A 16,438-nucleotide genomic window follows, 5' to 3' on the forward strand; every position below is an offset into this window, starting at 1 on the left:
ACTTAATTTGAGTCTATTGTCAAACTTGGTGCATGTGTGTGCACTGAGTCTAGTGCCCAAAATCTAACATGGTTTCAAAGAAGGCAGTTGGATCTAAGATTTGCACATGTGACAACTCTGAGAGGGAGTTGTAGGAACTATTACAAGTAGCAATAGTGTTTTGAAGAACCATGCCAACAGAGTTGACTAAGTATGGAAAACTACTTGAATGGGCCATGAAGACCAGGATCAACAAGCCTAGTGAGACATGAAGAAAATAGTTTAGATGGGGAGTTTTGGATAGTTGTATCCCGGCATGTAGACAAAAAGAAATGGATGAGAGATTCATTCATCAGTCATGATAAGATCTTGAGAAGAGATCAACACAAGAGAACAAGAGATTCATTATGATTAAGGTGTGAAGGTCTTGTGAAGATATCTGAGCTCAGAGAGTTCGCGTAAGGGCCATATTTGTTCCTATGATATGGGAGGGGATGAGAAGGTAGGACTGAGATGGTCAAAGGGTTGAGAAGGCATGACCAGGATGCTTAGAGGGTTGAGACAACCATTGATGATCTAGGTGAGAAACTTGGAGTGAAGGTCAAGTAGAGATCTTGAGGGCTAAGAAGGCCTGCAATTTGGAGTCAAAGGGAGTCAGGTTTCAAAGGGAGTGAGTAGGCTTATGAGGGAGTTAGTCTTCAAAGGGAGTCAATAGGATCAGAGGAAGAAAACCTTCAAGTTCAAGAAGTCATGGCACAAGATGGCCATGCAAGATGCTTAGGAGCGAGAGGCCTCTAGGAGTAGGATGCCTTTGAAGAAGGGTCCCTATCATACAATAGGAATTGCTTATGTGTCATATGGAGTAGCTGTGGTAGTGGATTAAGGATGGAAATATGTTCTAGGTTTGAAGGCAAAGCCACTTCCAGGTGGCATTGTGAGAACACATCCCTCACTAAGAGGGAGTGTCGATGTTTTGGGTAATGATAGGGAGTATTCTCATGTAAGGGGTAAGTGGGCTAAGCGATGGGGATTTTCACCCATAAACCCATGGTATTTTGATGACCCATGGTATTCTAATGACCCATGGTATTATGATTACCATGGTATTATGATTACCCATGGTATTCAACCCTTTGGAAAAGTATAAGTACAAGGGTGAGTGATTCATTCTTGTGGTCAACAAGAGAGCATCTTATGGCTAAGAGGGTTGAGAGGGTCAATAGGTTAGTGAGGATCTGTGGAGGTTAGCTAGAGCACAAAGACATGCATGGGTATGAGAGATAGATTCTCTCAAGCAAGAGATATGCACAAGTAATATTGCAAGTTTGTTGTGAGTGAGATACTCAACTAAGTCGGGTTTGAGGAAAGAGCACGAAACAACAAAGCAACGACATATCAACGAGATCGAGGATGACTCTAGGGCTTCCATCGCTGGATTAGAGCTAGGGAACATTTTGTATATGTAATTTCCTCGAGGGCCATTAACCTAGTAAGGGAGTTCGGGTAGGTTTTGAGAAGAATTTAATGAAGACCTATTGATTGGGAAAAAATGTATATAATATGTTATTGTGCATGATCCAACTGTTGGTTTAATGAGTATGCTATGCAAAAATTTCTTTCCAGTTAGGCATATTAGTGTGTTTAAGTTAATTAGTTAATTTGAGATGGTTACCATAAATTCTAAGATTTTTACGAAGTTTAATGCCCAAAAATCTAACATAACAAGATAAGTCATGATGACTTGGGGCATGCTACACAACACCTTCTAAACCATTAGGGAAGTAGTGAAAACCCATGAGATCACACCTCTAGATTGAAGCAATACCTTTTATATAGGAGTTGGTTCATTGGAACCCCACTCTTCAAATTGCTTATAGGGATTTGACCACTTGGAAGTTAGTTTTAAATTAACTACGATACCAATACAACTTGAGTGCGCCTAATGGTTAAGAGCATGTATTTCCTCCTAAGAGGTCATAGGTTCAAAACCAGATGAGGGTAGAATATGTATGCTTTCATAGACTTCGCAATCAAATCACTGAGCAGAGGTGGGTCCCCTGTCCCACAAACAAGGGGGTCTCATACACCAACTTTTGTCCCACAAACAAGGGGGTCTCATACACCAACTTGGTGTCTAGCAGTGACCTTAAAATTGGATAATAATAATTATTTTACATTAAGTTGCAAAGTTAAAAACATTGTCAAGGGAAGCCACAAATTTATCTTCTGGTTACATAGAATTGGAAGAGGAAGAACAAAGATTGAATCTTATAGAGGATGGCGAGTAACAAGAAATGAGGAACAAAGATCGAATCTTATAGAGGATGGATAATAATAATTATTTTACATTAAGTTGCAAAGGAACAAAGATCGAATCTTATAAAGGATGGATAATAATAATTATTTTACATTAAGTTGCAAAGTAAAAAATATTGTCGAAGGGAAGCCACAAATTTATCTTCTAGTTACATAGAATTGAAAGAGGAAGAGCAAAGATCGAATCTTGTAGAGGATGGCGAGTAACCAGAAATGAGGAAGAAAGATCGAATCTTGTAGAGGATGGCGAGCAACAAGAAATGATTGGTGAGGCATTTAGAGTGTGAATAAAACCACATTTTTCTCTCATTATGGTGCAACAAAAATAATTGCTTGGGGACAAAAACTAATAACCCTCCCTACATGCTCCTAAGGATTGAAAGTAAAAATTTTGATTGGATTCATCCCCAGGACTCTGCGAATTGCAGAAAATGAACGTATGATTTCAGAGGTGCCCACTAAAATCGATCTTTCTGCTGAAAATTCAAAAACCAGCGTTTAAATGCTTTCCTCTACAAGCAAACCTATTTGGCACCGTCACTGCTAAGTAAGGCCTTGGGGAGGTGTGGGGAGGAACACAGTCGCTACCCTGACACAAAGGGAAGAGGGTTGACCAAGTGGGTTATGCACCCCAAATGAACAAATGGTATGGATGTAGTTTTTGCACCGCTCTTTTCATTTTGTGGTAAGGGCATGGAGTTTCAAGGAGTTCAGCCCACACATCTCCAAACATTAATCAGCTCCAGACATGTATATCAGTTAATTTGATTTGATTTTGTTTGTTTCTTTTGTTTGGAACTTCAAATTTCCTCATTTCCAGAGGATTAGAATGAATGTAACGGATCGTATTTTTCAACATTTTCGGTTCAAGTTTTGCTGCGATCTTCGTAACAAATGTTTGTGTATTTGCTCCTGAGTTTCATGGCAAATTACGCAAATGACAATGACACAGGAAAACATGAATTTCAGCAATGGCGATGCCCATCAAGAGGGAAGCCCGGCTGAGGAATCCAACCAACAAGACAATGCGAATTATAAATTGATTCTTCACCCTCACAGAAGAAAAGTACAGTTAAAACAATGAAAAGAGGCGGCAGTGTCTATAGTGCCACTGCCAAGGACGTCAAAAATCTCTGCAAGCAGGGCAGACTGAAAGAGGCGCTGCGGATCTTGCATATTATGGAGCATAGCGTGGATTCTTCTACTTATGTATGCCTGTTAGATGTGTGTATTAAAAAGAAGGCCTTATCAGAGGGCAGGCAAATACAAATCCACATGAAGGAGAGGGGTTTCATGGGAGACAGATTTCTAGGGAATAAACTGATCAACATGTTTGCCAAATGCGGAAGTCTGAAGGACGCTCGCAGGGTTTTTGACGAAATGCCGAAACGAGATTCGTTTTCATGGACTGTAATGATTTCGGCTTGTGTTAGGAATGGGTTTGATAAAGAGGCATTGGTACTGTATCACCAAATGCAGCTAACTGGCATAAAACCCAATGAATTCACGTTTGCCAGTGTTCTTCCAGCTTGCGCCAATGTGGGAGGTCTGGAACAGGGCAAGGAGATCCATGAAGAAATACGTAGAAGTGGGTTTCAATCTGATGTATTTGTAGGGAATGGACTTATAGATATGTATGGAAAATGTGGGAGTTTGGAGTTTGCACGCGATGTGTTTGAGAAAATGTCTGTGCGAGACACTGTCTCTTGGACGGCCATGATTGCAGGGTATGTGCAGAATGGGCAGGGGGAAGAAGCCCTGAAGCTCTTTCAGCAAATGTGCCATGCTGGGGTGAAGCCGAACCTGAAGACATTTACCAGTGTCATCACAGCGTGCGCCAATTTGGCTGCCCTGGAACAAGGTGAGAAGATCCACGATGAAATATGTAGGAGAGAATTTGAATTAGATGTGTTTGCTGAGAGTGCTCTAGTGGACATGTATGCAAAATGCGGGTGTATAGAAAAGGCACGGAATTTGTTTGACAAAATGCGCCAACGTAATACTATATCGTGGACTGTGATGATTGCAGGGTATGCAATCCATGGCCATGGCAAGGAGGCCCTCAAGCTGTTTGAACAGATGCGAGGCTCTGACATTGTGCCAGACAGTATTGCCTTTGTTGGTGTTCTGTCTGCATGTTATCATTCTGGCCTAGTGGATGAGGGCAGGCAAGTCTTTGATTGCATGAAGAAGTATTATCACATTAAACCAGCAATGGAGCATTATGGCTGCATGGTTGGGCTTCTTGGCCGCACCGGCCACCTGGAGGAGGCACAAGACATAATCAACAATATGCCAATGAACGCTGATGTTACAGTGTGGGGATCTTTGCTTGGTGCTTGCAGAATTCATAATAACATCGAGCTAGGAGAGCATGCTGTAAAACATATTCTTGAGTTGAACCCCGAAGATCCTGCACCTTATGTGGTGCTTTCAAACATGTATGCTGCGGCTGGCAAGTGGGTGGAGCTTGAAAATGTTCGGAAAATGATGAAATACCGGGGAGTGAAAAAGAAGCCAGGATGCAGTTGGGTTGAGGTTAATATGCAGGTTTATGCTTTCCTAGTAGGAGACAGGTCACATGCGCAAACAAAAGAAATTTATGCACTGTTGGAGAGATTGTCCCAGCAGATGAAGGAGGCAGGGTATGTCCCTGATAGAAGGTTTGTGCTGAATGATGTGGAGGAGGAGCAGAAGGGAGAAATCCTTGGATACCACAGTGAAAAGTTGGCCATTGCATTTGGGCTTATTAACATGTCCCCTCATAAAACTATTCGAGTTATTAAGAATCTTCGAGTTTGTGGTGACTGTCATTCTGCCATCAAGTTCATATCCAAGATTGTTGCACGAGAGCTTGTTGTGAGGGATGCTAGCCGTTTCCATCATTTCAAGTATGGGCAGTGTTCTTGTGGAGATTATTGGTGATGCTAAGTAAATGTTAAAACATATGCAGTAATATACTTGTATGTTTTTTCAACCTTGCATTGATAGGCACTCAGTATTACTTCTTTGCTTTTGGTTTGCATGGAGTTTAGTCCTTGCCAGTTCTCAGATTCAAACATCATGGGGAGGAGTTGAGGATAGAAGCCATTTTGGGGGAATTAAAACTATCCCAAGAAGCATGCAAAAGCTTGACTGAGGTTTGCACAATCCTGGTGATGAGCATCCCATTGTGCATTGATTGATCTTCTTCCATTCAATAAGTAGGCTGACCCTGACCTAGGCTCAACCTAGTCACAAAAAAAGACATTTTATATCATAGGGATCTAGACTAGGATTTTGGCCTAGGCTAGAAGAAGCATGCGGTAAAGAAGCATTTTGCCAGACTCGTGAAACATGGATATATTGATGAGAATGCTACACATTCCTAAACTCTAAGACGTAGTGGGATGGTTCTGGCTATTTCAATTGTTCACACCAAGAAATTCTAAATGCTAGGCACATGCACTAACGTGTATAGTGGTGTGCTTTGCATCTTTGCTGTTGCATTTAGTTGCTTGAATGTAGTAAAGGAGCAATACAACCATGTAGATTTAGATTATGGAGTGCTTGAGACCACTTGTAGTTGGCCTACTTTTTCTTTTCTTTTTTTGCATTTAATGATCGATTCTTATCAAGATTGTATGATGATATTGGATTCAAAACCTCCAGTTGTAGCACATTGTACAACTCTAATAACTTTGAAAGCTAGAGTTAGGCTAAGAGGAAAAAAGGCCTTTTAAAACAATGTATCTATCTGTGCAATGAACACATAAAATGAGAAATTGGAAATAGGAATGTTCAACAACAACGTCAGGGCTCCTTAAGCTTAAAAATACTAGTGGAAGAATATGCATGCTTTACTAATAACCGCCTATCTTCTGTAGAGGATCGGCCAATGCATAGGTTATTTTTCCCTGCTACAAATCAAAGCTTTACCTCTCCTTGAAAAGTCATTGTTTGCCCTATATCCTATTTGTCTAGTTGGGTTCTTGGCACGTGAACAAAAAAGACTCCTATATTTGGATCAATATCTTGATTTATCAATACTTCTTTAGCATGCATATGTCCAGCCTTCAATTTGGCAACACAGTGATCCATGACAGATTTCTTTATAGAAAAATTTAGAAATACTGAAGTTGCCTTGCCTAGATGAAGAAGGCCACAAGGGTATATAAGAAGAACTTTGTAAAACAAACATATATATGCAGAACTGCAAGGAGTGCCGAACTGTAAATTATAACTTACAATGAGAGAATGAAGATGACCATAACAATTGCAAACAAGGCATACTCGCCATTCAACTTTGCAAGATTCAACATACTCCCAAGCCAATATTGCAATATTCATGAGATTCATAACCTGATGGTTGGAAGATGAGAAAACCATGACATAAAAGTGCAGAAGCACTAAGTCTGCAACTCAACATTGTGAAACTCTGGACCAATGAGAAGGTATGGCCGGGATGACTGACCTGCAAAGGATCACTGATATTGTAAAGGTCTCGTAATAGGACAGCACTGAATCCGATCAACAACTAATGGCGATAATAACCTTTAGAAGCTGATAGGGAATCTTAAGTGGGTCTCTTTTAATGAAATATTCTTCAATTTTCCACTAATAGAACATTATGTTCAAAACATATTGGAAAACTGGGAGCAAATAGGCCACCTTCGAATAATGAAAGTGAGGGTAATTTAATGTACTCCTTGGCCTGGATTCTCATTAATTGTGTTAAGGTCGTTATTCAATCACAATCATACTTTCCAAAATTAGGGCTGGTCTAAAAAATGGAATTTAGATACTAGTTTGACTCAAATAATGTAATGTAACTTGTGTACAATCAGACGATAATATAAATAACGAAGATATTGCTGCAATATCCTTTCTTTGTGTTTATTTAATCATCCTATTTTCTCTCTATGCAAAGTGCACACGACATAAAAGATATATTAGATAGAGGTAAGAGACCTAGCATACACTTGCAAAACACACGTATCTAACAATCCACTTTTGTAACAATGGCAAATGTTCCTCATCAGTTTGGTATAAAAGAAAGAATTGAAAGAATTCGAGATAAAGAAAGAAAGACCTGATTTGTTAGAGATAAAGTTTTACTAGTCAAAGAGCAAATGTGTGCCGAGAAGTAAGAATCATCTTCACATGGTAAAGAGCAAATTGCAACATAAAGCATTAATAAGATGTTTGAAAAACTATTGTTTCTCAGTTTTTTATTAAATTTTTTTATAAGAAGTCAAATTGTTGAAAAGATAAGGATTATGGCACGAAGATGTTTGATACATAAAGAAAACAAGATTAATAGCTGCAACATAACATAGTCCCTTTACTGCTAATTAATTGTTTAAGGTTGTGTAGAGTGCGGAAGAAACACAATGAAAGCTTCCTCCGCACTTCGTGCAATGACAATCACTTTCTATCCGTGTTTTCTCATAGAAATTGATAAAATTTATGAATACATATATTTGATTTGGTCATAAAGTTAAATTTGATTTGGAAATAGTCAATGTTTCATTGTGTGAAGCTTTTATTATGTGGAGGAAGCTTCCTCCACATAATGAAAGCTTTCATTGAAAGCTTTGCACAATGAAACATTGGTTCGTGCAACTCTGACTTCCCTGCGTGCATTTTTTAAATGATATGCATAACAATGACTCAACCCAATAGATTTTAAGATTGTCTTTAGCATTGGATTTTATAGTCAATGTTTCATTGTGCAGAGCTTTCACTATGCAGAGGAAGCTTCCTCTGCACAATGGAAGCTTTCATTTTAAGCTCCACACAACGAAACATAGATCTCTGCAACTTTGACTTCCCTGCATGCATTCATTTAATGATATGAATGGCATAGATTTTAGAATTGTCTTCAACTTTGGATTTCTTTTAGTATGGTTTGCCTAATTCCTCATTTTTTGTTACAGTCACATGTTTCTTCGTAATTGTATGTAAATATGTGATTCATATCAATTCAAGAAGCTTCTCCAAATGTTTTTATATAATTATTTGTATCTATGTGATCTATATCAATTATTTACTTCTAATGTTTCTCTCTAATTATATGTAAATACACGATGAGTATTAATTCAGTTAACTTGTCAAAACTTTGGCTATTTCACAACATTATTTTCGTAGCATTGTCATAAGAATTGCAACCATTCAATGTTTTAGAACTTTGAGTTGGAATTTGGCTAAAGAGTTTTTGGTTAAATTATATATATATATATATATATATATATATATATATATATATATATATTGTAAATTGGTTTTTGATTGTATAAATAAATATATTGTTATGAAGATTTTTTGAACATTTAAATTGTGCAAAAATTGCAAATCAAATTTGTCACTCTCACATATTTATATAAAATTTTGAATAATTTTTTAAAAATAAACACGGAACTAGAATAATTAGATAACGGTTTTCGTAAATGACACTGTACTTGGTTTCATAATAATATTAGTTGTTATTAACAATTGATAAAATTTATTATTAAATAAATTTGATTTGGTCATACAGTTAAATTAAATTAATTTATATTTATGATTTTTAGGTTTTACAGTTTTTTAATGAAAGCTTTCATTGTACGGAGGAAGTTCCCTTCGCATAGTGAACTTTTTGAAATTAAAACATAGATGAGTTTCCTCTACACAATGAAAGTTTTCATTGTAAGCTCCACACAATGAAACAAGGTCCTACAATTATGGTTATCAGTTTACACCGCAAGTTTATGATCACAAAAACAATGTGTATTCCCTACGTCCACTTTGATAAGTTAAATATTTAATTATTAAATAGATATTTAAAACTTTAATAACATTTTATATATGTGCAAAGGAAATATGTATATATAGAGTCTAGCACAAGTTCTTTAAATCCTTATTTGTTTTGAGAAAAAAAAATGTATACGTGTATAACTCAGTGTTTTAAAAATCGGTCGGTTTGAATCGGTAACTGGTCAAATTGGCCGGTTCACTAGCCCATTGGGTCAAACCGGAAAAAAAACCTGGTTTGACCCCTCCCTTCGCCAAAAAATTAGAAAAACCGGTCTTAACCGGCCGGTTTAGGATGGAACCGGCCAATTTATGGTCAAACCGGCCAATTCCATCATAAATCGATCGGTTTATTGCCAGGGCAACCAGAAACCCCACATAATGCATTTTTTGAGTTTTGAAGTTGTTTTGAGGGAAATTTGGGGTTGTTTTCCTCCAAATATAGTCCCTCCAAGAAAAACATGCCTACTCTCTCATTTTCCTGACACATCTCAACCCTAGCAATGTTGGCAATTAATGATAATGTTAAATTCTTAAAGGAAAAGTGACATTTTCTTTAATTTTCATTTTCATCCTTTTACTTAAAGTTTTAACATTACCATGAAATGGCTCAGGATGTTTGAGAGTGGTTTCGACCTCATTGGATTTTATATGGAGAAACTAGAATTTCAGATTTCACTCAAAATTCAGTAGACTCAATGGTTTTCAGGATTTCATAGTTTGGGGGTTTGCAATGTTTCCATTTGATTCTATCATGCGTGAGGGTATGAGATTGGCATTTGATCAAGAGCATGAATCCCCTTAAGCCTTGATGTTGGTGGCATTGATTGTTGAACTTTGTTGATGTTGGTGGTATTGATTGTTGAACTCCTCTACCATGTTCTTAACAAGAATGCACTCTTCACTCAAAGGAAAACAACTGGTTAGGCATGCTAATCTTTTTCTACCACATTATAAGGTTGAGGAGATGAACCCTTCACTCAAACCAAAATCATTGGTTAGGCATGTTAAACCTTTTCAATTTCTATCATCTTATAAGGTTGAGCAATCCAAGTCTAAAGACTTTGAGCTAGATGATGTTTATGTATCTCTTGTTGATGATGTTTATGTATTTCAAGTAGTGTTGAATCAATGATGAGTTTCATGAGTGACCATGTTGATCAATGATTTGTAGTTTTGATGTCTATTTTTTCTACTACTACTAAAGTTGTAGAGGAGTTTTAGGAGTCCTCAAACTCTGAGCCATATTATTTATGTAGCTCATGTTGATGATATCTTGTCTAGTAGTGGTGATGAGTTTGATCATGATGAGGAGTGATCATGTTGTTGATCACTGATATGTAGACTTGTAGTAGGTCAGTGACCCCATAGCTTAGAGAATTGTTTTCAAATTCTAGAGGTCATTTAGAATCTTATTGATTATGTATTTTGTTGCGGATATGTATTGCACTTGATGCCATTTTGATATATTCACCTTTACATGGTACATATATGAATAAACTTTGCATATTTTGTTTCTATTGGCTTGGAATCATGGTTTTAAATCTTAAAAATAGTTTTTCATTAAAAAATAATTATTTAATGTATTTTTTAAGAATCGGTTTGTTTAGACCTGACTAGTCTCGGTTTTTAAAACATTGGTATAACTAAATTAATTACAAAGACTAATTTAACATTGACTTTTGCATAACTAAATATGGAGTTTTTCACAGCACTTTGAAAAATAAAACCCATCATTTAATGTATTATGAGATCCCACTTTCAACTTCAACAAAATAATTTATTGTATCATAAATCCTTGTTGTTTTTAGAAATTGATAAAATTTATTATTAAATAATTTTGATTTGGTCATAATCAATGTTTCATTGTGCATAGTTTTTCTTGTGTAGAGAAAGCTTTCTCTGCACAATGAAAACTTTTATTGTAAGCTCTGCAAAATGAAACATTTATCCTTACAACTTTGGCTTCTCTACTTGCATTCATAAATGACACTGAATTTACTTTCATAATAATATTACTTATTTTTAGCAATTGATAAAATATATTATTAAATAATTTTGATTTGGTTATAAAGTTAAATTAATTTAATTTATATCTACAATTTTTAGGTTTATAGTTTTTTAATAAAAGTTTTCATTGTGCAGAGGAACCGTCCTCTGCATAATGAAAGCTTTCATTGTAAGCTACGCATAATGAAAACTCCACATATTGAAACATACTCTTACAGTTATGGTTCTCAAATTGCACCGCACACTTATGATCACAAAAACAATGTGTATTCTCCATGTGCACATTAACAAGTTAAATATTTAATTATTAAATAAATATTTAAAACTTCAATAGTATTTTATATATGTGGACAGAGAATATGTATATACATAGTTTAGCATGAGTTTTTTAAATTCCTATTTTCTTTATGTAAAGAAAATGTACATGTGTATAACTAAATTAATTACAAAGACTAATTTAGCATTGATTATTGCAAAATCAAATGTGGAGTTTTTAATGACACTTTGAAAAATAAAACCAATCACTTAATGTATTATGAGATCTTGCTTTCAACTTCAATGAAATAATTTATTGTATCATAAGTCTGTGTTGTTTTTTTTTTTAACTGTAACGGGTATGTTTTTATTTATTTGGAGAAAAAGATTGGACTTACGCCATGGCAGCCATCATTACATTGCATCTATTTCTGTTTCTTGTGCTATTACAAGTTGCAGCTTCCTCATGGGTTACAGAGTTGGAATGAGCTATCGCCATTTATGAGAAGTTGTCCTTTCCCAAGTGTGCAACCTTTGTTCGCCATAAGATCTGCTTCACTGTTCAAGTTTCTGAGGATATGGAGGAATTTGTAGGAGTCGAAGTCGAGCAGGACTCTCTTTAATCTGCTCAGAGTTTTGTTGAGGCTTGCATTGGTGAACAATTTTTCCGTATTTAATTTTTTTATTAAGATCTCTGAGTCTCCAAAAGCTTGGAATTCTTTGTCACCTCTGTCTCTGGCTATTTGACAAGCTTTGAGGAGGCCTAGGATCTCTGCTTGGTTGTTGGTTTTCTGCCCGATGCCCCAGCAAAAGCTGTCCCTTCTTGATCCGTCCGGGGCATAGATGACCCCTCCAGCTCCTGCTGCCCCAGGGTTGCCTTTGGAGGCTCCATCGAAGAATATCGTAGTTATTTTTTGTTTTCGCCACCATTCATGAATGGTAGCTTCGGAGTCTCTTTTGCGCCATTCTGAATTTGAAGTCCGTGTTGTTTTTAGAAATTGATAAAATTTATTATTAAATAAATTTGATTTGGTTATATTCAATGTTTCATTGTGCGGAGCTTTCATTGTGTAGAGGAAGCTTCCTTTGCACAATGAAATCTTTCATTTGTAAACTCCACACAACGAAAGCTCCACATAATGAAACATTGATCCTTACAACTCTAGCTTCCGTGCATGCTTTCATAAATGACATTAAATTTACTTTCATAATAATATTAATTATTTTTAGCAATTGATAAAATTTATTATTAAATAAATTTTATTTGGTCATAAAGTTAAATTAATTTAATTTATATTTACGATTTTTAGGTTTATAGTTTTTAATGAAAGCTTTCATTGTGCGGAGAAAGCTTTCATTAAAGGCTCCGCACAATGAACTTCTTCAAATTGAAACATAAATAAGCTTCCTCTGCATAACGAAATCTTCACACAAGGAAAACTCTGCATAATGAAACGAGCTGCTACAATTATGGTTCTTAGTTTGTTATGTAAAAGCTTTTGCTTCTTGCACACTTCCACACTCCGCACAATGTATCAACTTTATGGAGATTTGTTTAGCCCCACGCCCCGCTTATGTAAAGGACTTGCAATCACATTTCTGGCATCATTGAGCAAAGCAGTAGCATAAAGTGTCAGCATCAAGTGCATTCATCGACGGAATGCCCACTTACAAAATTAACCTTTATTTTATTTTATTTTAAATGAATTGTTAGACGCTAACAAATACCGAAAATAAAATGTTTTCCACAAGGGGAACTATGTCCCTCATCAGAGCTCACTCAAATAATCGAATATTAGAAATAAGATTTTTAGAAAATTAGAAAATTATCTTTGAATTTACCAGAAAATAAGATTATTTAGCATTTTGCCTAAACTTTTGTTAAAATTGCAAAAACACAACAAAATAATGAAGAGTCAACACACTTTGACGCTGAGACGAATATTATAGTCTTGACGAAGTAAAAATTAATAATAAACACTTTCATGTTTTTAAATTACAATGACACGCATATAAATATATGAGTAATGATATGTAAGTTCTTAATAAAAAACATGAGTATCATTATTGCATATTAATAATAATCCACTTAAATTTATTATACATCAGTGTTATTTTTATTTTATCGTAATATACTTTTAGGTATATTACAAATCATCCATCTTTAAAATGCTTCATCCACAAAGTATTTTCCGAGGTAGACCCCATCTTTATGAATGTTCATCCACTTAATAAGGTACTCGTTTACACTTCTATAGGTGACTAATTCAAATTTGTGGTGTTGATATGTGTCACATTTTATCACATCAATATGTCTAGAGTTGAAATAGACTTGTTAATGATGTGATATCTAGATCATGTTGGAAAGACTCTAAAGTAGGTCTTGAAAAATGGTACTATATTTTTTAATAATATTTTTAAGACATTTAAGAACATTAATTTTAGTAGAGGTCATTTCTATCGAATAACAATGGAAAAGAGTTTTTGCTTCTTTTTAAATCATTTTCTCTATTTTATTATATGAGATTGTTTGGTAGTTCTCGAAAAACTATGAGACTAGTTGGTGGGGGTGGATTTTTTATTCCATAAAATTTGTATTTTTTCTTATTTTCGAAGACCTCTAGGAATTGATCATGTAACTCTATTGTACTAATCATGGACAACCATTGAACTGCTAATACTACATTCACTCCTCTAATTTCCATGGCAGGGATGGGGAATTGTAATTAATAATCATTAATTAACAATTTCACCTCAAGACATTTTCTTGTGCAGGAGGTAGGTATCTCCTGGAATTGCAACTTGGACATCGGAAGAGGGATAGACAAAGATGTTTAATTATTTTTCTATTTTAGTATCAATGAAATTATGAGAAGTCCCACTACTTACTAGCACTATTATCCTTGTATATTTAATGTAGCCTAGAACTTGAGAGTTTGGCATTGATAAATGTTGGTCAACACTACAAATGAGAGTGTTGGAGTGGAATTTTAATAGTTGGATCCTATAGGATTTTTGAACTTTATATTTAAAATTTCTAAATATATATTAGACAGGGATGATTTTCCTATCTCTTTGTCGCTATCACTCTCTACATGACATAAATATAATTTATTTTCCTTCCATTTGTGGCTTGGCCTTCAATTGGAAGCATGTCATCCAAAGCATTAATTTTTCACCCCCTCCATTAGATGGTGGATTCCTTTTATTAGGGTGAATATACTTTGAGCTCAGATGCTTTGATGCTCAAAGTGAGACCAAGTGACTTATTATAGGGATGCTAGTTTTTCTTTAATAGTTTTGGTCATATATTGTACTTGCTCTATCATTTATATCGATCATTTTGATTTCATTCCTTATGTTTTCTTTCAGTCTTGATATACGTATTTGTAAGATATAATCATCTCATAGTTCAAGAACTTAAGTAGCTAATACATGCAAATCATTAAAAAAACTCATTCATTGAAATTAATCATTGTACTTGAGTCAGTTTGGAGAAAACTTCTTTTCCCTTGTTGTTTTGAAACCTCTTGAAAAAATGTGTTCTGAATATATCTCAATTCCTTGACTAGGCCTTTGAGTGTCACCACATGGACTAATCCATGTTGATCCTTCTAGGTGCAATGATACAACATTTATTTTTTCTTCATCATCGTATATTTGGTGCAACTCAACATAGATTTGGATTTTGTCGATCTATCTTATTGTATCTCTATCATCCTCTCCATCAAATTTAGGTATATCAATTTTGAGTTTGTATGTAAATCCATTAATGGAATCAATGATAGATGGATGCTTTGGTAGTAGAAAAGGAGTGTAAATTTAGACTAGTTAATCCTTTATTCACACCTTACAATTTAATTCTTACATCATGGTTATTAGAGTTATTCTCTTATATTTTAATCCATGTTCTATGGATGAAAGTATCTAGGGAAAATCATCAATTTCGTCGACTTCAAGGAGTAATCTATTAAGAAATTTGAGATCACTTTGGTTACTTAGTTTGTTGGAGATCTCATACATTCAAGATTTTAATTCCTTATTATCTATCTCCAATCTTGTTGTAGATTCCTATTATTATTATTTTTAATTATTTTAGCTCACTATTGAAGTTTTTGGTATTTGATGCAATGCTTAGATTATCATTATCCTTGGAGGATTTTTTGGAATTATGTTTACCTTATGGGAATTATGGAGAGTTCTCTATGGGCATAGGAATTGTAGGATGTATGAAAAAAGTAAAGGTGTGTGAAAAAATTTAGTTAATGAGGGATTGTAGAGTGATGAGGATGTAGATGCAAAGGGAAGGGTCGAGGGTGAGGTTGAAGGGTATCAGAATGGTGGAGATGCGGAGAGAAGGATTGAGAGAGAGATAATGTGTAAGTTGTGAGTGTAGGCTAAATGAGAGTGAACACATGAAGTATGTGCACATGGATAGATGAGGAAGGATGTAAGAGTGGACAAACATAAGTTGGGGGTGTGGACAAATGAGAAAGGATAGATGAAGAGCAAAAATGATGTGGATGAGAATGTCAAGAGGGATGGGGAATAAATGGAGAGATGTTGAAATGTGGTGAGTTAAGGAAGCATAAAGCTCTTAAACCAATAATTTGTAGGATACCATATATATATATATATATGCCAAGCTATAATGATGTGCATATAAATATATAAATGATGATACATAATCTCTTTGGCAAAGGGCATGGTGGCATTATTACATATTAAGAATAATTTACTTGAAATTATTATTATATCATTTTTATTTTTATTTGTTTATAATAGGATTTTAGGTATATGGTAGACATGGTCACATATATTTCCATGTAATTATGAATGAAAGGTGTTTGATCGAGTTTGACTCAATCCTAGTCTTTGATTTGTCTTTTATGATTTATTATATTTATTGTATGAATTGACAAGTTATAGTGGACATTTATTATAGGTTGACATGTAACAATCATTCATCTTAGTAGTTATTGATTATGGTTGGATGATGTCTTATTGGGCTTTTATTAGCCATACTAAGGTTTATGTCTTAGGTTTTCTTATTTACAATATGGTCGAGAACATGTTAAGGTTGGACATAGTTTGTTATTGGTCGCTT

At 35.1% G+C, this 16,438-nt stretch overlaps 1 protein-coding gene across 1 annotated transcript; it reads left to right on the forward strand.

The window, feature by feature from the left end:
• Window positions 1-2,457: 2,457 nt before the first annotated feature.
• LOC149145521 (putative pentatricopeptide repeat-containing protein At3g23330) lies at window positions 2,458-5,836 on the forward strand. The gene is made up of 2 exons (XM_089448720.1): window positions 2,458-4,156; window positions 4,325-5,836. Exons 1-2 carry the CDS (start codon window positions 3,376-3,378, stop codon window positions 5,218-5,220), a joined length of 1,677 nt encoding a protein of 558 aa, XP_089304846.1. The 5' UTR covers window positions 2,458-3,375; the 3' UTR covers window positions 5,221-5,836.
• Window positions 5,837-16,438: the final 10,602 nt, after the last annotated feature.

This window comes from Pinus tabuliformis, chromosome X, assembly GCF_031772625.1.
Source record: "Pinus tabuliformis cultivar Carrire ecotype Pingquan chromosome X, CPIR1, whole genome shotgun sequence".
NCBI lineage: Eukaryota > Viridiplantae > Streptophyta > Pinopsida > Pinales > Pinaceae > Pinus > Pinus tabuliformis.

What these genes read in the sequence shown, in the direction of transcription:
- LOC149145521 (XM_089448720.1), top strand. Translation starts at nt 3,376, where the DNA reads ATGAAAAGAGGCGGCAGTGTCTATAGTGCCACTGCCAAGGACGTCAAA. An exon ending in TTTGGCTGCCCTGGAACAAG is followed by an intron (nt 4,157 to 4,324) that starts GTGAGAAGATCC and finishes TGATGATTGCAG; the next exon opens with GGTATGCAATCCATGGCCAT.